This window comes from Triturus cristatus, chromosome 6 (assembly GCF_964204655.1).
Source record: "Triturus cristatus chromosome 6, aTriCri1.1, whole genome shotgun sequence".
Lineage (NCBI taxonomy): Eukaryota > Metazoa > Chordata > Amphibia > Caudata > Salamandridae > Triturus > Triturus cristatus.
Genome location: NC_140589.1, coordinates 81,402,831 through 81,428,247, shown reverse-complemented (window position 1 = coordinate 81,428,247; position 25,417 = coordinate 81,402,831). Strand labels below are relative to the sequence as shown.

The window sequence follows — 25,417 nt, the reverse complement described above, 5'->3', positions numbered from 1 at the left end:
AAGTGTGAGTGTTCTCTTAATAAACTGTGTCAGGTTTCTGTAAACTTTTATTATATCTTTGTGTAGCAGATGTAAGTTTGCTAACTTTATTGTGTCAATGTCTGGATGCCGTGAGTAAGCTGCTAGGACTGGTCAAGTCTCCCCGTCTCTGCTGAGCGGACCGAGTCTTACTGTACCTGTTGTATGTGGGAGGGCACCTTTAAACCAGTTTATGTGCTCCTGGTAGGTGAGCGGAACTTCAATGTCCTCATATGGACAGTATTACTCTGGTGTTTCATCTTCAGTGTAAGAATGACATGTATTTGTGTGTGCATCTGCTGGTGGGAATTTGACCCATGAATAGAATACCTCTGTCCTGTATGACTCGTGTGCCTTAATCTTGAAAGTTACTGTCCCACATCTTGCTGTGACTCCTCCATAGTCTTCCAATTTTAAAGTAAGGGCAGTTCTGACATTTTCAGAAATGTTAATATCACCTTCCTGTTCTCCTTCCCCGGCTACATTCGCAAGTAATGCTGCAGTGTTTTTTTCTTCAGTCATTGTTGAAAATGTTTCGAGGAAACTGAGAAAAGGTTTTATGCACAATAGGAACTATTTTTTCTTCAAACTTGAATAAACCTCCAGCTAATACATGGATCTGCCTACTCAGTGCTGGCCGATTTTTTTCCCTTCCACTCCAGATATCTCTCGAATAATGTAAGTTGGGGTCTCTGAGAAAAGCACAACTGAACTACTCAGATTTGACTGTTAAATAAGAAACAAACCAACATTGGCGGGGCCATGTCGTGTTGTTCCTATAATCCTATATAGGATCTGCACGTTTAGACAACATAGACTGGTGTACAGACTGATTCCAGACACCCCCACGGGTATGTTCGCTGTATACCAGCTAGCTCACAGTGCCACTGTAAACTCCTCTTACCAAGGAGAGAATAGTTCTTGGCAACTATCGAACATGACAACCTTGTCTCATCAGAGATCGTGGAAACAGTGCAGTACTTTTCGCTCAGTGACTCCTGCTCACTTTGTCTCAGAGAGATACACAGAATACACGGTGGAGACGTTTTCATTAAGCATCTATTGTACCAGCGTCTTCTAATGTAAAATAGGTGTGCTGAAACAACCATAAGACAGAAACAGATATAAACGATATTAAGCATCAACAAAGTAAATGGATGGCAGATTTCTACCGTAGTGCTAAAATAATGGATGTATGCATGTATATAAAAACATGACAATAATAATGCGTACTCCTACGATGCAATCCTAACTAGATCTATCTAAGTGTACCTAGCATGTATATACGTGTAGAGCCAAGAATCCCCCTAGTCTGAAGCCAACCCCATTACCTGAAGTGAAAGACTGTGGGACCCCTTCTTGGTCTCGAGATGGACACTCCACGAGGGATGTTAGACCACTGCGAGCTGGAGTGCCTGTGTGCAGGAACCTCAGCGTCTCGTGTCAGTGTGTCAGCATGGAAGTCTTTTTCTCCTCTCTCTGTCCTGGCAAAGGTATTGTGTGTGTATATAACAAAAAGGTACCCTCAGGGGATTTTACCTTGCTGTGTCATGTTGGCCGAAGATGACGGAAGGGATGATCCTTATTCATAGTTATTGTGCAGAAGATGGTATTCCTGTTGTGATTCTGTGAATCGTCATGCATAATTAATGAGGCTAGTTTTTGGGGAAAACCATACAACATTTTATGCAGCGCTTAACTAGATAAAAGGTGAATACCAACAACTGTTATGTAGTGTAATGGTTTGGTAAATGTAGGTGAAAGGTTGGGAGAATACTCGGGCCTATATTGGGGTACCCTATGAAACATAACACTGGAGAACATGCATCTTCACAGAGGTCATCATTCGGACTCCTCAACCTGCCCACCTCTTACTCTTCGAGTCGTAGCAGGGCCCAGTTGCAAAATCCTCCAGGAGCTCTGCAGGGAAAATGCTGTCCGCCTGCCATTTTAACCAGAAGTCTTGATGTCCACTTTTAAGGTCGGTGGTCGTAGTAATTCGGTCATCTGAATATATGAAAGATCTAATGGAGAAGAAGTTGTCTGACCTATTGCTACTCTTCTTCGGTGTATATATTTTTTAAATATTCAAATGGCTCTTTCCCAGCTCCCATTTTATGTGGTTCTGATAATTTCCTTTCCCTTTTTAAGTGTTTGTAAAATTGGAATTAAAGATGCCTTTGATGGGGAGTAACGCTCTGAGTCTGTCCATTCTATTGGGTCTCAAGTGTGATTTAATGATGTGAATAGGATGTAAATTGCACATTGTTAGATAAATGCATTTTTCCACTACTGTATAACATTTGTACTGAGTGTTGCCAGTCTTGAGTATAGGGAATAATTCAAACATGTGAGTCTATGAATACAGTCTAGTTACTGGTAAGTACATGTGCTTTAAAAATTATTGATATTGTTTTCTATTTGGGTTTTAATCTGATTCCATGTTTTGTTGCCTTTTCTGTAAAAGGAAACCATATTTGTTTGTTTCAGATCCCAGACCAGGTTCGGGTTGCTCCACATTCTTCTGATGCAAAGTACAAATTCTATCAGCTGATTCAGGTAAAAAGGTCAATGTCAAAAAACTATTTTTATATCCTGTAAAACCTCCAGGTGACTCACTTGTTTAGGTTTAGAAATTGTTACTGCTTTGATTTCAGCATCTGTTCCGACAAGCATTTTTTTCACTAATAAAGTCACAATTTGTGATTAGAGAGCAATACAATGCATCACTTTCTCTTCTGAATGGCAGTACGTAAGTAATTCATTTTGTCATTTGTTGTTGTTATGCTTTTTTATTGTGTACTTTTAGCATTTTGAAAAGCTGTACAACTAACAAAGGCATCTATCTTTAGCTCCCTCCGTACACCTGCTTATCGCATTGTGGGCAGTCTTTTAGTATGTCCTTTAAACGTCTCACGCAGAGCAAACCGCTTCCTATTTTTGGGTGCAGAATAATATCTCAAAATACTGTGAAGTAAGCCACTATTTTATTACATACACTGGCAGCATAAGCAAGTTCATATGAAATGAAAATTTATAATTACTTAACACACTGGCACAAACTGACTTCTCATAAACATCAGCCAGGAATAGAAACACAAACTCCATATTTAATGCATAGGTGATTTTAATTGACTACTCTGTGTGCTTGCAAAGGAGTTAGCCCTTAAAGGATAAGTCAGTACTATGCTTGCAAGGCCATACTCTCAACAAATTCATCTAGCTAACACCACATAAGTGTTCCCGGATAATAGGGATTACCCATCAGCCCAGTGAGGTAAAGGTATTTGAGGTTTGTTCAAAATCGACATCTGATAGAGACTTCTAGCTGCAGATTCCTTACCTTAGAATTATCTCCATGCATCAGACTGGATCCGAAACTTTTTTGTGATCCGTCCTCTTGCATGCTGGTAGGTGGTGTTTGACTTATTTAGCACAGATCGGGAGAGAGATACCCCCTAGTCACTTTTTGACTGCCTTTTTTTGAGACTTGTCTCCTGCTCTGGCAGGGATGTCAACGAGAAAGGTTGGCTTCAAGCCCTGTGGCACCTGTCACTGGCAAATGTCAGTGATGGACCCACATGTCGTCTGTCTCTGTTATCTTGAGCACTACCCCGATACCAAGACCTGTGTCGATTGTCAGGCCATACACCCCAAGGCCTTGAGGGTGCGATCCCTCAAGCTCCATGTTGCCCGACGTACGATGCCTCAACGGTCTTGATCTCTATTTTCATCAAAGTCATCCCACTCCAGTAAGTACCACCAGAAGAAAAGCAAGAAATCGAGGGTTTCACATAGTGTCCTGCAAATTGATAATTGAGAGTAGGCCACCCTCCCTATACTAAGGAGTCTGTTTTTGAAATACACATGCACCCAGTTCGGGTAAAACAGAAAACAATTGGTTTGAGGGATATGAGCTGTAGATCATATGCTTTTGCATAGATCGCCATCTAGTGTTGGGCCTGGATGTTGGCACTTTGTTTTTCTTCGAAGAAGTCTTTCCAGTCACGAGGTAGATGACACCTCCCTTAGGTGATAGTACGCATGGGCATCGCCTCCATTATTAGATTGTTTTTTTCCGCCATCGGGTTCAGAAGTGAATTGTTGCGCTCCGGTTCGCACTGTTTTTCGTGCCCCCTTCGACGCGCAATCCACTACTCTCTACGGCAGAGGTCTTCAAACTTTTGGATGCCGAGACCCCCCTGTCAACATTTTGAGGAGTAAGGACCCCCTCTTGACAAAAATGTCTAAACCTGTTGACTAAATTGCGTGTGATGAAAATGTAAATAAGGTTATGTGATGCCGCGTATTTTGGGATAGCATTGCTTCATTATTTTTATATTTGTTACACACAGTAACGCTGTGGAAAGATTTCACCCAATCAGTACCCATTTATAACCAAAATACAGCAATTATCATCAGAAAGATTTCAAGTCAACCTTTGTGAAGGGCCATCCACTCTGCAGCAATACGTGCTGCCACATTAGAAGCTCACCTGGCCCTGACCGGAAGAAGCAGGGGTCCCTTAAAACCCTGGCGGTTTTGTGTAGAGTTAAGCCTTTTACCCATGCAGCTTTCCTCTCACCCCCTCCCTTCCATCCCTCTCTCCTCTCCTAACCCCGGATCCCTCTCTCACTTTGCAGGTCATTTTCTTTCACCCCTTTTTACAACTTCTGAACTCTCCCCATTCAACCTCTCACTTCACCTTTAATCACCTCTTGCCATTCTGTCCTTTCACTGCCCTCATCTCTAACAGTCTCTCACATTTATCTCATGGCCTCTCTGGCCCTGTCACCTCCCGTGCCCCTCAGCACTTCTCATTCACCTCCTCTCTTCATTCAAATTTTTGTCTATTTGTATCTTACACCTCTCCAGTCCCCCCATTCCTCTTTCACATCTCCCCTTTGTTCTAACAGAAGCCCTCACCTTTGGATCACACTCACTTCTTGCGTGTCCACACTTCTCTTCGGCAATTCACATTTCTCCTCATCCCTGACCTCTTCAATGAAATTCTCTCACTCCCTTGCTGTCCTCTCTCATTTTGGGTGCGGATGCAAGTTCAGAATGGGATGAATGAATGTATGATTACTGATGGGCTTGTTTGAGTGAGTTGCATATTGAGTAGTGAGGGGGACAGGTGAGTGAAGTGTCACATGAGTGCAGGATGAGTAGTGTACTCGTGTGACTGCAGGTTGAGGTATAGTGTGAGCAGGACAAGTGCATTTTGAGTGCAGAGTGATCACTGTGAGTGCAAGGTGAGCGGGTGAATGGTGCAAGTGCATGGTGATCAGTGTGAGTGCATTGTGATCACTGTGAGTGCAAGGTGAGCGGGACAATAAAGGGCGAGAATGAGGAATGAGTTGTCTGAATGCAGGGTGCATTCCCAGACCCATGAAGTAACTCAGCATGTTATTGACGGGGGCGTAGACTTTAATATCTAAGTTAAACTATTGCGGCATTAATCGGGGATCGAGGGTGAAGGAAATAATGTGCTGATCCTGCAACAAACTTCCAGTCCTATGGTTAGGGTTGCCAGCAGATTATTTTGGTGGCCCAGTCGGTACAAAAAAAAGCAGTCACCTAAAGCGGTATTTTCAGCGCTTATCTGTGCATACTTCCCAGGGCCGGCTTTAGTGCTGGTGGTGCCCTGTGCGACAATGTTTGTTGGTGCCCCCCACAATGACCACCCCCACCACGGATTCTCTCACTAGCACCCTTTAACAGTGACCAAGTCTCCATAACCCCACACTCTCAGATGCATTGAATTAGTTATATAGTGCCACTAATACCAGTGTAGGGTGTCCGAGCACTTTGCATCACACACACATTACACAGAGACAATCAATCATAAGTGTGTAAATCAGTGTATAGGAAATGTTACATAAGCCAAAGGACTAAAAGTATAGGAGTCACATGTCATCCATACTGGTAGGCAGTATAGTTCAAGAGTGCTTGGTGTGGAGAAGCACAAACTCAGAGTTGAAAAAGAAACAGCATAGTTGGGAGTTTCCTTTAATAATAAGAATTGATTTCTAGCCAAATTAACCCTTTTTGCAACATTAATCAATGGTCTAATAATGTATTCTTTGTAGTGTGCATGCTGTTCTAGGATGAAAGTTAATAGCTCACTATTCTCTATTAGGACTTTAAGTTATAAATTGCAAGTAACAAAAGGATGCCTCTTTTGAAAGCAGTAACCTGCTGATCTCTTCACATCATACGCACTCTGTAATCTACTTGGTACACGTTCTTTGCAGCAGGCATATTAACCCTCTGCACTAACTTCACCTAAAAGTCAAAACCTCAACTATACAAAATTGTGATCTCTCTCCAGGAAGATAATTAATCATGCGAGTTATCTTGACATTTATGTGAGGCCTGGTAATTGCCGGGGACGCTGCAGCAGGCGCTTCAAAAGCACAATAAACTTTCAAACACGGGCCCCCAGGAAGCCAACTTTGTATTCCTTTCCATGAAATGCATTCTCACACTATGGCAGTGAATGTAAAATCCAAATGTACGGAATAGGCACAGTGGGGACCCAGGGGGTACTGGAACCAGCAAAAAAACCTAAGCCTCTGTAAGCAGTTTACAAAGGCATGTTAAATGGTCTTTAAAGACCTGTGAAAAAACACGGGGGTGCCGGAGATAGGAATCCAGACACTGCCCAGCTGAGCCCCCAGCAGCTCAAGTTTCACTGCAGCAGCCCGGGCTGAGACACAGGACGGGGGAAGGGGGGGGGGGGCTGAAGCCCTTGGGCCTGGGCAGAAGTGTGACTGGGAAGGCGCGACCCCCTTTGCATCACTCCACGGCCCCCCTGGGGGTCGCGCCCCACAGTTTGAAGACCCCTGCTCTACGGTATTGTCAATTGACCACGTTTCTTACTTTCCACGTATCGTTTTACTCTCGAAAACTTAGATCAAAACATTCCTGGAAGGCTGTTGGACAAACCCGCGCCGGGATCGGTCGCAGCTGATGGAACGGACTCAATGCAAGTTTTCTCCAAGGTGTCGCGCTAAGTTCCCGCGCACCGACTTGTACTAAGTGTGTAATCTTTGCTTATCCGAGGAACACGACGAGAAAGACTGCGCTGCGTCCCAATAGTTTTGTTTGAAGAAAACCCTCTGTGATCGTCGGGCTCGACGTCACAAAATGTACCTACACAGGCGCCCTGCGCTGGACCTCCTCGCAGAAGAGTCTGATCAAGAAGAATCCCAAATGCAGGAGGCCGAGATGGAGGAGGGACACGTCTCCGTGTTTGACGCTGACTCTGATGCCGACGACCTAATGTGAGTAAAGACTATTTGTTCCTCTATCATCTCCTTTGCAAGAAAAAGGCTCCGGTCCATCCTCTGCCTGCGGGCCAAGGTTGGCACCAAGAAAAGGTTTTGAGCACCCCGCCTTAGGGCTCGGTGCCATAGCAAATACAACAGCCTTCCGGCTCTGGCTCGACCCGTCCACATGCCGGTGCCGACCCGAAACCTTCGGTGTCGAAACCGAAACACCTTCTGGTCTCCATTCCGCCATCACGGAAAGCGTAATCTTTGGAGCCGAAAACTTCAGAGCCGAAACTCTCGACGCCGGGAGCCTCGGACTGAAAATTCACCGAATCCTAGAAAGAAAAAAATCGTAATCCACCCGGAAACTGGACACATCCACGCCAATCTTCTGGAAGAAAGGAAAGTCGACTTGTCAGAGGATTACCATATGCCTTTGAAAAAGAAAGTTCGAGGCATGTGGGCTGCTGAATTCATATCTGTGCATAGATCGCCGCCTAGTGTTGGGTCCGGATGATTGCACATTGTTGTCCTGGAAGAGTCTTCGAAGTATCACGAGATAGGTGGCTCCTCCCCTGGACTACAGTGCGCATGGGCATCCCCTCCATCCTTAGATTGTTTTTTTCCGCCATTGGGTTCGGCTGTCCTAATCTTAGCTCTTAGAGTATTTAGGCCTTTATTCGTCGGTATTGTTTTCGTTCGGCGCCGAGTAGTTTCATCGAAGTTAGCCATTTGCCCTTCGACGTCCGAGGCCCGATCAAGATCGACGATGGAACCAAAAACATCGAATAGCCCCTTCAAGCGTTGCCCTCTTTGCAACGCTAAGTATGCTCGCTTCGACGTGCACCCGGTGTGCAACAAGGGCCTCTCTCCAAACCACGACGAAGCCACCTGCAAGGCGTGCTCCAGGTTTCGATCGAAGAAGACCCTTCGCATTCGTCGAGCAGCTCGGCTCGAGGCGCAGAAAGCAGCGCCGCACCCGGACAACATCTTCGGGAGCGAAGATGAGGAGGTCGTGGTCCTTGAAGTTCAGGGAAAGATGTCGGATCCGGCGTCGGAGCGTGAATCCGACTATGATGCCGAAGACGAACATATAATAGATGACGAGGAGGATGACGTCGTCGTACAGGTAGGAGACGACGAAGAGGCCCTTGGGGCCGAGGAGGATGGCTCAGAAAATGAGCTAGGCCCTCACAGGGCCGAAGGAGGCACTCGATAAGGCTCAGGTCGCGGGATCGCCACAAGTGCTTACCCAAGATCATTCCTCTCGTTCTTCCGCCCCGCATAAACGCCCGGCGTCGAACTATACTGAAGAGCCATCGGTATCCAAAGCGCCATCACTCGATCAACGAGAATCGAAACTGAAGGCAACAGCACCGAAATCGAAACCGAAAGTAAAAGAGTCTCTCCACGGCGACAAGGCCTCGAAGCCCTCGGAGCCAAAGACACAAAAGACGGCTGTCGACGCCAAGAGAGGTCAGGGGAACGTCGAGCCACGGGCGGCGCCGAAACTCAAAGCCAAGGTTGCCGACCCCAAAATATCGGCGCCAAAGAGCGTCAACACCGATATGGAGGGCGGCCATCGAGAGCCAACCCATCCCACTATTCCTGTCCAGAAGACGACATCTGGTACGGGGCTTGATGCCACAACGAAGAAGGCGTCGAAGGACCGTGTCCAATCCACGACGCCATCGCCCTTTGTCAAGCAGAAGGTGTCGGAGTCGTTATTACGCCTCCACGACAAGGCTTCCACAACTGGTGCGAAGACAGCCCCGCAGCCGAAAACGGTCAGCGCGGTTCACATTGCGTCGACGCATGTAAAGTTCGGCCTCCCACCAGCGGTGCGACCGAAAATGTTCGACGCAAAGAAGGGTCTCGACCCGCAAGAATCTCTCGACCCGAAAAAAACTGTCGATGCACCAACAGGACTACAGATGGGACAGAGACCTGTTTCAGTGCCTCACAACGATGAGGTTCCAAAGCAGTTTATCGACGCCACCACTGGTAGACTTTCCATATACAAACGGAAAATCGTAACAGAGACACCAATGGAGCCATACAAGATTCCATTAAAAAAGAAGAGAACCACATCACCAGTTCTGGTGGAACATATTCAATTTGGCACCCCAGAAACTCAGTCATTCTCGCCCACACACTCTGATACGGATGCTGGAGATGATGGTGATGCTGAGGGCACTTATCCTGTGGATACTGACCCTGAGGACCAAAACCAACCTTGGGTGGACAATACGGATGCAGGGGACACACATACTGCTCCGGACACACAGGCATATGTGGCAAAAACATCTCCTACAGAGGACACTGCTGCTTTCAATGCCTTAATTGAAAGAGCCGCCAACAATCATGACGTACAGCTCCACACTGATCCTATTGAGGACGACTTTCTAATGGATACCTTCTCTACTTCAGAAAGATCTGTGAAAACTCTGCCCATGCTGAAGGGTGTCCTAAAACAGGCTAATGACATTTTTAAGGAGACCACTAGGGCGAGAGTCCTTAACCCTAGAATTGAAAAAAAAAATATAGGCCAGCTCCAGTGGACCCTGCCTACATAAAAGGACAGTTGCCTTTAGACTCATTGGTGGTTTCCAATGCTCGGAAGAGAGCCAACTCACAGACAACGGGTGATGCTCCTCCCCCCGACAAGGAGTCTAAGGTCTTGGAAACATCGGGAAAGAGGGTTGCTGCACAGGCAGCTAACATCTGGAGAATTGCCAACACTCAGGCACTTCTCGCTAGATACAACAGGGCGCATTATGATACCCTAGAGACATTGCTGCAGCACCTCCCAGATCAGTATAAAGAAGGAGCGGAAACTCTTATTAGAGAAGGGAAGCTCATTAGTAACGCTTGCATTAAATGCGCTCTTGACGCAGCTGACACTGCAGCTTGGGCTATCAACACCAGCGTCATGTTAAGAAGGCATGCTTGGTTGAGAATCTCGGGATTCAAACCAGAGATACAAACAACTATACTCAATCAACCGGTCAAATCTAACTCCCTCTTTGGCCCCGAGGTTGACACCACCCTAGAGAAACTCAAAAAAGATACAGAGACTGCAAAGTCTATGGGGGTTCTGCAATCCCAGCAGTTTCGGAGTGGGTCCTTTTGTCGCTCTAGCAACAGAGGACCATCTAAAACCCAGATCTCCCAACAGTCGCAGTACACTAAAGGAGGTACACAACCCACCTATAACAAAAATAGTAGAGGTGGATACCGTGGATACAACATCAAAGGCAGAGGCAGAGAAAACAACAGCTCCAGGTCATCCGCCACCAACAAACAGTGATGCCTTGTCACTGCCCCCCGACCACGTAACACCTGTCGGGGGGAGACTACAGAGGTTCCTGCCAGTCTGGGAATCCATTACTACAGACAGGTGGGTGAGAGAAATTGTCCAGTACGGTTATTGTCTAGAGTTCACGTCCACTCCACCCAACATACCACCAAGACACCGTCATATGTCCGCAGAGCACTTGCACTTATTCCAACAGGAGGTTCTCAGTATGCTCCAAAAAGGAGCCATAGAACTCGTGCCTGCAAAGGAACAAGGATAAGGGTGTACTCACTGTATTTTCTGATCCCCAAAAAGGATGGATCTCTCAGACCCATACTAGATCTAAGACCTCTAAACCGTTACATTCTGTCAGAGCATTTTCACATGCTCACTCTGCAACAAGTGCTACCGTTGCTCAGTCAGGGAGACTTTCTCGCAACATTGGACCTCAAAGATGCGTATTTCCATATACCCATACACCCCTCACACAGAAAGTATCTCAGGTTCACTGTTCTCAATCAGCATTACCAGTTCAAAGTCCTCCCTTTCGGGGTAACAACGGCACCCAGAGTGTTCACCAAGTGCCTGGCTACAGTGGCGGCACACTTAAGGAGACATCACATACATGTCTATCCTTATCTGGACGACTGGCTTATCCAGGGAAAGTCGGCCCAGCACTGTGCCAGCCACATGTCCCACACCATTCACCTTCTTCACAGCCTGGGCTTCTCACTGAATTATCCAAAGTCCCACCTTCAACCCAACCACGTACAGCAGTACCTAGGCGCAACCATAGACACTCTGGCAGCCACGGCACAGCCAAATTCAGTGAGGATCAACAGCATTCAGTTGCTCATAAAGAAATTCAGACCTCAACACTCACTCCCAGCAAGAGTGTTTATGCAGTTGATAGGCATGATGGCCTCCTGCATCTTCATAGTCCCACACGCAAGATTACATATGCACCCGCTTCAGGAGTGCTTGGCACGTCAGTGGAATCAGGCCCACGGACAGTTAAAAGACCTAGTGTTGGTGAGCGGTCGGGCATACAACTCTCTGCATTGGTGGAATCCACAAAACCTTTGCAAGGGCCGACCGTTCCAGGAGCCTGTTCCACAAATCATACTGACAGCGGACGCGTCTCTCCAGGGATGGGGAGCTCACGTACTCAATTACACAGTGCAGGGACTATGGTCGACACAGCAAAGGAGGATGCACATCAACCTTTTGGAACTAATGGCGATCTTCCGTGCAATGAAAGCATTCAAGATACACTTGTGCAACAAGGTCGTGTTGATCCGAACGGACAACATGACCGCCATGTACTACATACAGAAGCAGGGAGGAACACACTCGCCACAGTTGTCTCATCTGGCTCAGAGCATGTGGAAGTGGGCCATTCAGAGGAACATCTTCCTCATGGCGGAACACCTCCCTGGCAAAGACAACCAGATGGCAGATCTGCTCAGCAGGCACAGCCACCAAATGCACGAGTGGGAGATACATCCATCAGTACTCCAACCGTACTTCCGACAGTGGGGTCATCCAGAGATAGACCTATTCGCCACAAGGGAAAACGCAAAATGCCAAAACTTTGCCGCCAGGTTCCCACATCCACAGTCGCAAGGCAATGCAATATGGATGAACTGGTCCGGCAAATTTGCTTACGCTTTTCCCCCAGCACCATTAATACCGCTGGTGGCACGCAAGCTCAAGCAACACTCGATGACGCTCATCCTGGTTGCTCCAACGTGGGAACGCCAGCAATGGGTCACCACTTTTCTGGAACTCTCCGTGGTACCGCATCATAGGCTACGGCTCACACCCACTCTTTTAACGCAGAGCCGTGGGGAGATTCAGCACCCAGATCCGCAACAGCTGAACCTGGCGATCTGGCTCTTGAGATCCTAGAATTTGGCTACCTTAACTTGCCTCCGGACTGTATGAATATCATCAAGGAGGCAAGGAGACCCACTACCAGAGCATGCTATGCGGCCAAGTGGAAGAGATTTGTCATGTGTTGTAAAAATAATGACGTAAATCCACTGGATGCGTCAACCCAGAACATTATCTGTTATTTATTACACATATACAGATGCAATCTAGCATACAATTCCATCCGTATACATTTAACCGCATTGGCAGCTTACCTCCAGAACAGGCAGCACCTCTCACTCTTCAAAGTGCCTGCCATCAAAGCTTTCCTGGAGGGCCTCAAACGTGTCATTCCCCCTAGACACCCCCGTCACCAGTCTGGAACCTAAATGTGGTCCTCACCAGACTGATGGGACCACCTTTTGAACCTCTACACTCCTGTGAGATTCAGTTTCTAACCTGGAAAGTAGCTTTCCTCGTTGCCATTACTTCCCTAAGACGAGTTAGTGAACTTCAGGCACTCACCATTCAGGAGCCATTTATACAGGTTCATGCAAACAGGATCGCACTACGCACCAACCCTACTTTCATGCCCAAGGTCATTTCGCAGTTCCATATGAACCAATCTACAGAACTACCAGTGTTTTATCCTAATCCTGAGAATGTAGCGGAGAGAATGCTCCACACCCTTGATATACAAAGAGCTCTCATGTACTATATTGATAGAACACAAACTTTCAGGAAGACAAAACAACTGTTTGTTGCCTTTTCCCCGCAGCACAAGGGCAACCCCATTTCCAAAGCAGGGATAGCTAGGTGGATCGTTAAATGTATACAGATTTGCTATGAAAAAGCTAAGCGCACACTAACGATTCCTCCGAGAGCCCACTCCACTCGAAAGTTGGGGGCCTCCATGGCTTTCCTGGGAAATATTCCCTTAGAGGAGATATGTAGAGCAGCCACATGGTCCACTATACATACCTTTACCAAACACTACTGTGTAGATGTACACTCAAGACAGCAGGCTGCTGTAGGCCAGACTGTTCTCAAAACTCTTTTTCAGACTGCTGCAGCTGGCACGGGCAGCCGCCGCTAAACGGAGGGACTGCTATATAATCTATGCACAGATATGAATTCAGCAGCCCACATGCCTCGAACTGATTATGCTACTTACCAGTATGCATCTGTTCTTGGCATGTAGGGCTGCTGACATTCATATTGCCCACCCTCCTCCCCGGCGCCTGTAGCAGCTGTAGCATTCAGTGATTTCTAGTTAGCATGGTCATCATTCACTGTATTACACTCCATCTATGCCACAATGGCGAAAAACAATCTAAGGATGGAGGGGATGCCCATGCACACTGTAGTCCAGGGGAGGAGTCACCTATCTCGTGATACTTCGAAGACTCTTCCAGGACAACAATGTGCAATCATCCGGACCCAACACTAGGCGGCGATCTATGCACAGATATGAAGCCCTACATGCCAAGAACAGATGCATACTGGTAAGTAGCATAATCAATTCTGATTATTGACTCTTCTCCCCCTTACATTCCTGAGGTCCCTGTTATTTCACCTACACATTTCACTACATCACCTAACACACACGATAGAGGGAAGGATGATGATGATGATTCTCATTTACACATTTCTTGAAACTGGAACGGATTACTCCCACTAGCGCTGTTATTTTAGACTAGAAATTGCACAGTTACCCTGTAGGGTGTTAGAAACGAATTTTAGAGAGAAGCTGAATGAATTCTGGAAAAACGAACAAATTTTAAAAAAACGTCTTTTTAATTGTGATAACAATGCTTTTAATATTGCACTAACCCTAGCGTGATTTGTACAGTATTTTGGTGCCTACCTGACCTGCCAGAGCGAAGGGAATAGGGCACTTGACCATGAGCACCAGCCGCCATCTTGGGGCAGGGTCGGGACGCGGTCTAGCTCTTCTCCACTTCCGGGAGAGAGCTATTTAGTCCTCGCTCGACTAGGATGCGCAGCGGACGAGCGCAGCGGGCGCGCGCCGAAGACGCGCCTAAGACAAGCCCGTCTGCGCCCGTCCGAGCCAGATCCGGGCCCAGGGTCACTCCCCCTGGTCCTGCTGGTATCCTACATACAGCTTCCACCCTACGCTATACTTCCACACAGCTGCAGGAATGGAACACAGGACTGGGTATGTCTTGTCAAGTACTTCCGTTATTAAAACACTCATTATCCACACCCATATCATGTGCAGGTTGCTCTTATACTCTGCCACCTCCCCTGTCTGTGACAAATACTATAGACCACCCCTTTATAACTGCCAGCGCTCCTCGCTTAGCGACACAGTATACTAGAGCTGCACTCATTAATTCACGCTCTCTCCCCAAACATAGTCTGGATATCAGGGAGAGCATTATTAATCATGAACTGGACATCTTATTCATCACAGAATCATGGGGAGATGATGCATCTGGCCCTGACTTTGTTCAAGCTACTCCTGAAGGTTACAGTGTAGCTAGACAAGATAGAGCCTTGGGGCGAGGCGGAGGCTTAGCCATTATTCATAGGGACACTTATCGCGCTAAATTTGAGCCCATTCTAAGTACCAATTGCGAAGCTCTCGCATTTACTATCAATCTTACACACAAACAGGCGTTTAAAGGAACCCTGGTGTATAGGCCACCTGGAGCTCGAACCAAATTTCTAGCTGCACTCATTGAAATTATGGAATCAGCAATAGAATCCCCGACTTATACAATTCTTGGGGATTTTAATTTTCCTCTGGAAAACTTGGAAAACAAAGATACACTCCAACTTATTACTGATATGCAGGCAATAGGACTGCAGCAGCTGGTGAAGGGCCCCACGCATGAAGCCGGACACACGCTGGATGGCCTGTTTACGAATGACCATGGCATTGAGTTGGTAGCAACACTACCTTTGATCTGGTCTGACCACCAAGCCATTATTTTTAGGATCCGGATGCTACCTCTCAAACCCCCTCAGACTAAAGATAGGGCACCAGTGGGGGCGCGGATGTGGAAAAACGCGGACATACCACATCTCTCAAATCTCTTGCTGTCATCTGTTCCAGAAAGCGGAGACAATACTGAAACTATGTCCATTAAATTTCAGGAATGGATCTTAAAAGCAGCGAACGAAGTTGCTCCTGAAAAAACTTATCGCCCCAATAGAACCACTCCATCTGCCCAGTGGTATACAGAAGAGCTGCGACTTCAGCGTCAGTTCTGTAGAAATTTAGAAAGGCGCTGGAGAAAGCACTATAGTCCATTGGCTAAGCAAGAATACAAAAGTGCTCTGGCTATATATAAGAAAGCTATCACCACACAAAAGAATCTTTTCTTCACTGGTCGTATTGAGCACGCCCAGAACTCAGCTAGGATGTTATTTCAGGTGGTGAACTCTCTGTCTAGTCCTCCAGCTGGCTCCACAATAGAGAACTCGCAGGAATTCTGTACTGCCCTAGCCACATTTTCTACTACTAAAGTAATGGATATTTACTCCACTTTTTCTAAAGAGCCGGTAGGAAGAGCCACTGATTTAACTATTCAACCAGCACTGAAGCACCCTTCCTTTACTCAGTTTAAGTCAGCTACCGAAGAACAGGTCAACGCACTTGTTGGCAAAATTAAATCAGGCTCTCCATTGGACCCATGTCCTCCGACCATAATGAACCAACTACACAATGTGGTTACCCAGCCGCTGACCAACATATGCAACTCCATCTTTAGGACAGGTGTCTATCCACAGACCTGGAAGAAGGCTATTGTTAAACCTCTGATTAAGAAGCCATCTTTAGACCCTACCATCACTTCCAACTACAGGCCAATTGCCTGCCTTCCATTTCCTGCCAAAATAGTGGAGGCAATAATGAATAAACAGCTCTCTGAGTTTATTGAACAACATAAGCTCTTAGATGACACTCAGTTCGGGTTCCGGAAGGGACACGGAACTGAGACAGCATTGATAAAGGCCTCGGATGAAATTCGAGAGATCATGGATTCGGGAGGTGCTGCAGTGCTCATCTTATTGGACCTGTCAGCTGCTTTTGACACGGTCGACCACGTCATCTTGGTCGACCGTGTCGCAGCCCTTGGAATTAGTCATCTGGCTAAAGACCTTATAGCCTCCTTCCTTGTTAATCGCAAACAGGCAGTCAAACTGGGCAACTACTACTCGCCCACTTTTGAACTGCCCTGTGGAGTCCCTCATGGATCCTCGCTAAGTCCCACGCTTTTTAATATCTATGTTGCGGACTTGGCGAGGGTTATTAAATCACATGGGATGCGATTAACTACCTACGCGGATGACACCCAGCTTGTGCTGGCGGTGCATAAGAACGGTCCAGTGGTAGCAGCTAAGTTTCAGGAGGGGTTACTGGATGTACAATCATGGATGCACAGTAACTGCCTGAAACTTAATGCAGAGAAAACCGAAGTTATGACTTTCGGTAAGATCTTCCCCGAATGGTCCCCAACTTGGTGGCCCAGTCAGATGGGCTCCCCCCCGATTCCAGCTGTCAAGGTTAGGAATCTGGGAGTGATCTTTGATAACAGGCTATCTTTTGGTTATCATGTCAACAAGGTGGTCTCTGCTGCATTCTTCGTGCTGAAGAAAATAAAAAAACTCATGCCATACCTACCCGCTTCGGCAGGGAAAACACTGATTACCACCTTAGTGTTTTCGAAGCTGGACTATGGAAACGCCCTCTTCCTTGGCACTCACAAATACATCCTGAACAAACTGCAGTCCGTGCAAAATGTGGCAGCACGAATTCTGCTTAATATTCCTTGGCGACACTCTACTTCAGCAGCCATACGCCATCTACATTGGCTAAGAGTGGAGAGCAGAATTAAATTCAAGGCTCTCTGCATCGCCTACAAGGCCATTCATCAGACTGGACCAAAGTTCTTAAAGGAAGCTTTTCAGGTGTACATACCTGGAAAGAATCTAAGATCAGCAGCAAGCCACCTATTGCATGTTCCCCGAACAAGAACGGCCACATGGGGAGATAGACGCTTCCTGGTAGCGACCCCCATACTGTGGAACAGACTCCCCTTGTATATTAAAACAGCACCAACACTCATTGCCTTCCGTAAGGCTCTGAAAACTTGGCTATTTAATTAATAAGTTCCTGTCCTCAATTTTGTGTATCCTAGAGCATCTCATTGCGCCTAGACACCCTAGGGTATTAGTTGCGCATTAAAAATCCCATAAATAAATAAATAAATAAATGACTTTGATCCTTTAGGAGCAGAGCTGCCATCCTTTGGAACTCTTTGCCGCCCCACATCCGGGGGCTCACTAACTATCTTCAATTCAGAAAAGCTATTTAAACTTTTCTTTTCCCCCCTCCGTAGGCTTTCCTGTTGACCTTCTGTGCGTGGTCATTTCTCTGCCTTTCAGCGCCGGGACGCCTCTTTGTTGGGGCAGCTGACGCGCTTTACAAACCCATAACATAACATAGATGACTATGCTTCACAAGATGTTCCACAGGAAACTGATCCTTGGGATCATTATAATATCCCTCAACCTGATAATGACCCTGATTTGTATCCATTCAAACCTTCCTTCCCAGATGATAATATTGGGTACATTGAACTTATTAAAAGAGCTGCAGAATGCCATGGGGTAGAGCTCCACAAGTAGAGTCTAGAAGAGGGTTTTATATTAGAGACCGTTAATTCATCTCAAAGGGCTACACAGACCTGACCGATGTTGAAGGCTCTGCTTAAACATACTGGTGATATCTTTCAAGACCCTGTCAAAGCTAGGATCATCACTCCCAGGGTGGAGAAACATTGGTCTGCGCCTAATGACCCATTCTACATCAAAGGACAGTTACCTTTAGACTATTCATTCGGTTCTAATGCTCGTAAGAGGGCTAACTCCCAAACCACAGAGGACACCCCGCCTCAGGATAAAGAGTCCAAATTATTAGATGCTTCCGGTAAACGGATAGCATCACAAGCTGCTAATAATAGGCGTATTGCCAATGCCCAAGCATTACTGGCAAGATACGATGGGGGTCATTATGATGAACTTCACAAGCTCATTGAATTCCTTCCTGACGAACATAAAGCTAAAGCCAGCAACCTTATTCAAGAGGGTGAATTAATAACTAATACCTCTATCAGATGTGCCTTAGATCAGGCAGATAATGTGGCTCGGGCAATAAACACTTGCATGCTGCTTCGCAGATATGCTTGGTTGAAGATATCTGAAAGAAACACGTTAGTTAGATTCCTCACCTTAGAATATCCCCAGGCGTCAGACTGGATCCGGAAGATTTTTCGTCAGCAATACCCCTTGCGCGTCGCTAGGCGTCGTCTGCGGCTCCGCGTCGGTCGTCTGCGTCGTGCGCCGGGATGACGTCGTCGGAGTACTTAGACGCCGCCCTCGCGCGCTGACGTCAGTTCTTCTTTTTTCCGCGCCAGTAAGCGCAGATCCGGGAGAGCTACCCCTTTAGTCAATTTTTGACTAACTTTTTTGATCCTTTTTGATCGTGTCTCGACACCGGTGCCGGTAGGATGCCTGGGTTTAAAGCCTGTACGGACTGTAACCGATTGATGTCGGTTACCGACCATCACCGCCGGTGTCTTTACTGCTTGGGCCTCGATCACGACGCGGCGTCGTGTTCGGACTGCAAGGCCCTGACTTCGAAGGCTAGACGGGAGCGGTCCCGTAAGCTTCTCGAGATTCGCCACTCGGCTCCGCGCGCCTCTCGATCCCGGTCCAGGAGGAGGTCCAAGGATCGGTCGCGGAGCCGCAGCCGACGTCACCATCGGTCGTCGGGATCCAAGTCTTCGGGTAAGTCGAAGCATTCCAAGAAGTCCAAGAGGCGACATCGCTCTTCGGACTCCCCTCGCCGGTCGCGCGACTCGGCCGAGGGTCAGGGTGGTTCCACCCCCGCGGCTCCGGTGGAGCCGCAGGCGCCGCGCACGTCCCCATACCCTCCGGTCCCTGGGACTGACGCGACGCCTGGGACTGACGCGACGCCAGCGGTGGTCAGTGCCTTCCTCTCGGCCATGAGGAACCTGGCTCCGCCGTCGGCGCCCGCTGGTGCGCCTTCGGGCCCCGCGGACCCGACTGGGCTGCCTTGCCTGCCGGTGGCTCCGGCCCCGGCGCCGTTGACGGCTCCGGCCTCGACGCCGCAAGCGCCCGAGGGACCCGTTCTCGAGTCCCCGTCGACGCCGGTCGACCTCGTCACGCCTCCTCCGCCGGCGTCGACACCGGTTCCACCCCCGACGCCGCCGTTGACTCCGCTCGACGTCGTGCCCCAGTTTAGTCCCGCTCCGGGCCCGGCGCCGGTCCGGCGTCGATGGACGCCGAGATCGACGCCGCTGGAGACACATTATGTCTACCGCCCGGCTCCGTTACTTTCTCCTCTATACCAGGAGTCGGATGATGGGGACAACTGGGAGGGATCTGAGGATCCTATGGCCGCTCAGGCCCAACTGTCCCAGGACTGGGCAGATGAACTGGGGGAGGCCAGTGGTCTGGATACCTCGCCAGACACTGGATTCATCTCTCCTCCGACTGTGGCTTCAGAGGAGGGTGCTGCTTTCTCAGTGGTGCTGCGCAAGGCGGCCACAGCCCTTGGGCTCGAGCTACCTGCCGTGGCTGTGAGGACGAACGTCCTCACTGAGGTGCTTCAGTCTGCAGCAAGCTCCACTGAGCCTCTGCTGCCATTCAATGAGGCCCTCACTGACGTTCTACAGGGCACCTGGTCCAAGCCCTCCACAGTTCCTCCTGTGGACAGGAACGTCGCCAGGCGCCACCGCCCTGCTCCGGGCGACCCCAGTTTTCTGTCCCAACACCCTACCCCTGAGAGCCTGGTTATCCAGGCTTCCACCTCCCAATCCTCTTTCCCGACCGCCCCGCCGGAACGGGATTCCAAGAGACTAGAGCAGTTTGGCAAGAAGCTGTTCTCCTCCCTTAGTTTGGGCCTGCGGTCTTTGAACACCGCTTGTCTCTTGGACCGTTATTCCCACTCTCTGTGGGATGCGGTGGAGGACGCGCTGCCCCTGTGTCCGGAGGAGGTCCGGTCACGACTTACCCAGGCTCTGGCTGATGGGAGGGATGCCGCGCGACATGCTATAAGATGTGGGCTTGACACCACGGACTCGCTGGGTAGGGCGATTTCTACCTCAGTGGCGCTTCGACGTCACGCCTGGCTGCGGTCCACGTCATTTTCGGGTGATGTCCAGAGCTCTCTCATGGACATGCCCTTTGATTGCACTCGCCTTTTTGGCGAAAAAGCGGACAGTGCGCTGAATCGCTTTAAGGACTCCCGGGCTACGGCCAAGTCCTTGGGCCTCTCGGCCCCGCGGTCGCAAACTTCCGCCTTTCGCCCCTTTCGTGGCCAAGGAAGGGGTGCCTCCTCACGTGCGCCTAGCCACCAGCCGCAGAACCAACCTGCGCGCGGTCGCGGACGTGGTTTCCGCCGAGGCGGTTCTGGAGGACGACGAGGTCAGCCCACATCCACCCCGGCAGCATCCGCCTCCAAGCCTTCCTAGTCCGAGCTTTCAGGCCCATTCCACGCCAGTGGGCGGCAGAGTTCGCCATCACCTGCTCCACTGGCGGTCCATCACATCGGACAGGTGGGTGCTGCAAATCGTCCGAAGGGGCTACTCCCTCCCCTTCGAGACTACCCCTCCAGCCATGCCACCGCAGCACCACCGTATCTCGGGGGATCATTTGAATCTTCTCCACGAGGAAGTTTCCGCCCTCTTGGCCAAGGGGGCCGTCGAGCGCGTTCCGAGTCCAGAAGTAGGTCGTGGTTGTTATTCCCACTACTTTCTGGTTCCCAAGAAGGGCAAAGGGGGCCTACGCCCTATCTTGGACCTCCGGAACGTCAATGCCTTCCTCCGGAAGGAAAGGTTCAAGATGTTGACCTTGGCTCAGGTTCTAGCTGCCCTAGACCCCGGAGACTGGATGGTAGCGTTGGACTTGCAGGACGCATATTTCCACATCCCCGTCCTGCCGGCCCACCGGCGTTACCTGCGGTTCACGGTGGGCCCAGAGCACTTTCAGTTTACCGTGCTCCCCTTCGGTCTCACCAGTGCCCCTCGGGTGTTCACAAAGGTGATGGCGGTGGTCGCAGCTCATCTGCGCAGATCAGGGGTTCCAGTCTTCCCCTATCTCGACGACTGGTTGTTGAAGGCGGGCTCGCCCCAGGCAGTCGTCTCCCACCTCCAGACTACGGCTGATCTCCTGCATTTGCTGGGGTTTTCCATCAACGTGCCGAAGTTACACCTGAGTCCCTCTCAGAAGCTCCTTTTCATCGGAGCGGTTCTCGATTCGGCGCAGTTCCGGGTCTATCCACCGGAACAGCGGGTCCGGGATATTCGGGCCCTGATTCCCATCTTTCGGCCTCTATCCTGGGTTTCGGTCAGGCTAGTGTTGCGGCTTCTGGATGGATCACGAATGGCGTCTGAACTCCAAAGTGGCGCAAGGTCTCTTTCAGCAGTGGGGAGAGCCTTGGTTAGATCTATTCGCCACCGAAGAGAACGCGCAATGTCAGCAGTTCTGCGCGTTGGAATTTCCAAGGCGGCACTCGCTCGGCGACGCTTTTCGTCACGAGTGGAGTTGCGGTCTGTTGTACGCCTTTCCGCCTATACCACTTCTGCCCAGAGTGCTGAAGAAGATCAGGCGCGACCGGGCCCAAGTCATCTTGGTGGCTCCGGACTGGGCACGGAGGTACTGGTATCCCGAGCTACTCAGTATGTTGACCGATCCTCCGATACGTCTGCCCCTTCGGGAGGATCTTCTGTCGCAGCAGCAGGGGACGGTCCTCCACCCGAACCTGTCCAGCCTCCACCTCCATGCGTGGAGATTGAGCGGCGGCAGTTGATGCCATTTGACTTGCCTCCTGAAGTCTGTGATATCATTCTGGCTGCCAGGCGTCCCTCCACAAAGACGGTATACGCCTGCCGGTGGAACAAATTTGTGGCATGGTGCACAGCAAAGGCTGTGGATCCCCTTTCCGCCCCTCTTTCTGAGGTTCTCCTCTTTCTTCTTTCTTTGGCCCGGCAGGGCTCTGCCCTGGGCACTCTGAAAGGTTATCTTGCTGCCATCTCCGCCTTCTTGCGGCTTCCTGATCAGCCTTCTCTTTTCAAGTCCCCTGTAGTTACACGCTTTCTAAAAGGCATTACTCACACGTTCCCTCCTGTCCCTTTTGTAATGCCTCAGTGGGACTTGAATCTTGTCTTGACATTCCTGATGTGCGCTCCCTTTGAGCCTCTTCACAATTGTCCTCTTCGTCTTCTGACTCTTAAGACTGCTTTTCTGGTAGCCATCACCTCGGCTAGACGGGTGAGTGAGCTCCAGGCTTTATCTTCAAAGCCTCCTTTTCTGTCTGTTCATCCGGACAAGGTTGTCCTTCGGCCTCGTCCCTCCTTTCTTCCGAAAGTGGTGACTCCATTTCATCTTGGGCAGTCTGTCACCTTGCCCACCTTCTTTCCGCCTCCGCATCCTTCCAAAGAGGAAGAGAGGCTCCACCGTCTGGACCCAAAACGTGCGCTCTCCTTTTATTTGGACCGCACAAAGCAGTTCCGGGTGGACGACCAACTTTTCGTTGGATACGTGGGTGCTAAGAAGGGGAAAGCTGTGCACAAACGGACCATCTCTCGGTGGGTCGTTTTGTGCATCAAAATTTGTTATTCCTTGGCAAAAAAGGACCCTCCTGCTGGGCTGCGCGCCCATTCTACTCGGGCCACTGCGGCTACTACTGCTTTGGGACGGGGTGTCCCTTTGCAGGACATCTGTCAGGCGGCGACGTGGGCTTCGCTACACACGTTTGCCAGGCATTATTGCCTTGACAGCCAAGTCCGGAGGGATGGCTTCTTTGGCCGTTCTGTCCTCCAGCACTTTCTGGTGTGATCTTGGTTCGCAGACCCACCACCGGGGATGGTATTGCTTGGGTATCTATTCTAAGGTGAGGAATCTAACTAACGTGTTTCTTTCAGATGAACAAGTTACTTACCTTCGGTAACGATGTATCTGTAAGAAACATTAGTTAGTTAGATTCCTCACCGACCCACCCATCCTCCCCGTTCTGCGAACTGACATCTAGGGTTAAGGTTGTCTTTTTCAGGCCCCTAGATTTTATTTTTTGGCACCAGTGTCGGTCTTTGCATGGCTCTGCGTTCCTGGCGCGGAAAGCTATGTACAAGAACTGACGTCAGCGCGCGAGGGCGGCGTCTAAGTACTCCGACGACGTCATTCCGGCGCACGACGCCGACGACGGACGCGGAGCCGCAGACGACGCCTAGCGACTCGCAAGGGGTATTGCTGACGAAAAATCTTCCGGATCCAGTCTGACGCCTGGGGATATTCTAAGGTGAGGAATCTAACTAACTAATGTTTCTTACAGATACATCGTTACCGAAGGTAAGTAACTTGTTCTTCTGGGTTTAAACCTGAGATACAAGCCTCTATCCTTAATCAGCCTTTTGATAAGCAACATCTCTTTGGCCCAGCTGTTGATGCATATTTAGAAAAGTTAAAAAAAGACACAGAGGTTGCTAAGTCCATGGGGGCCTTGCAAGCACCTTCCAACAGAGGTTCCTTTCGCAGCTCATTCTACAGGGGCGGCTCCAAAAACATCTCTACGGACAATGCCGCCTCCTCTTACAAGGGCAACAATCTGTCAGCCTCTTCAAGAGGTTATTTTCGAGGAGGATATGGAGGAAATATCGGCAGGGTGTAAGGAAGTGGGTTTCTTTTGCAGTAAACCCCCCCCCCACACACTTTTTGCCAGATAACTGATGCACATTTCCTTGTTGTACCCTGGGCTCCTGCCAATCAGGTGCCCAGGGCCTGTGATCTCTCCCTAAAAACTGCCTAAACAGTCAAACCCCAATTGGCATCTCTGGTCACATGTCAGCCCCTGCTATATGGTACCCTAGGTACCTAGGGCCTTGTGACCAGAGAAGGCCCCTAAGGGCAGCAGCACTTATTGTGCCACCCTTAGAGGCCCTGTACCCTGACACACACACACACTTTGCAGGCTGAGTGTCTTGGTGCAGAACAAAACAAAGAGTCGACATGGCATACATCCCTGTGTGCCATGCCCACAACACACACTACCCTGGCATATCTCAGTCACCCCTCTAGCTGGGTGACCTATGTCAGTGGAGTGGCAACAGGTGCATGAGCCCTGTGCCCCTACAGTACCCAGGTCCATTCCTGGGCACTGTAAGTGCAGTGCTGCAATTAAGAGTATATGGTGCTGGGAGATCGTCAACACGAACTCCACAGCACCATGATGGCTACACTGAAGACTGAGAAGTTTGGTATCAAACTTCTCAGCACAGTAAACCCACACTGATGCCAGTGTGGGATTTACTGTAAGATGCATGACAGAGGGCATCTTAGAGATGCCCCCTGAACCTAACCTACAATCCACGTCTTGTCTGAGGGGCTGCCTAGGCTGCTACACAGCAGACCTGTTGCTGGACCCCTGGGTAGAGAGCCATCTACTCTCCTGGGCCTGCACCAATGCACATCCTGGGCGAGGTGCTAGGTCTCCTCCCCCAGGATGGGCAGGGGAAGCTTCAAATGCATGCCACCTTTTGTGAGCTCCTCCAGGCCACTTGCTGTACTCAGCAACTGGCCCCTACCGGTTCCGACCCCCACTCTGGCGGGAAGACTAGCCAGAAACCCAAAGGAAGGAAAGGGGGTGTGCCAGCCTCTGTCAACCCCACCCCTCAGGTGGGGGAGGAGAGGTGAAGCACATCTCTGGGCTCTCGCCATCTTGTAGATGGGGAGCCCTGCCCAATCAGGACTAGGCTACTGCCCCCCTCCCACAGGAGAGTGGCAGGATAGGGGGTGTACCCACCCCAGGGAAGGGACCCATTGGTCCCTGCCCTTTACCTACCTGTAACGCCCCTAAATTAAGCATTTTGGGGCACCCTGAACCTTCCTTCCTCAGATC

At 49.4% G+C, this 25,417-nt stretch overlaps 1 protein-coding gene across 2 annotated transcripts in view; it reads left to right on the top strand.

The window, feature by feature from the left end:
• The window catches only part of LOC146813794 (cap-specific mRNA (nucleoside-2'-O-)-methyltransferase 1-like), a 664,820-nt gene that overhangs the window by 348,281 nt on the left and 291,122 nt on the right, over nt 1-25,417 (top strand). For both annotated transcript variants that reach the window (XM_085610257.1, XM_085610256.1), the window contains exon 16: nt 2,509-2,577. In XM_085610257.1, the coding sequence (XP_085466383.1) occupies nt 2,509-2,577 (69 nt within the window). The remainder of the gene's footprint in view (nt 1-2,508; nt 2,578-25,417) is intronic.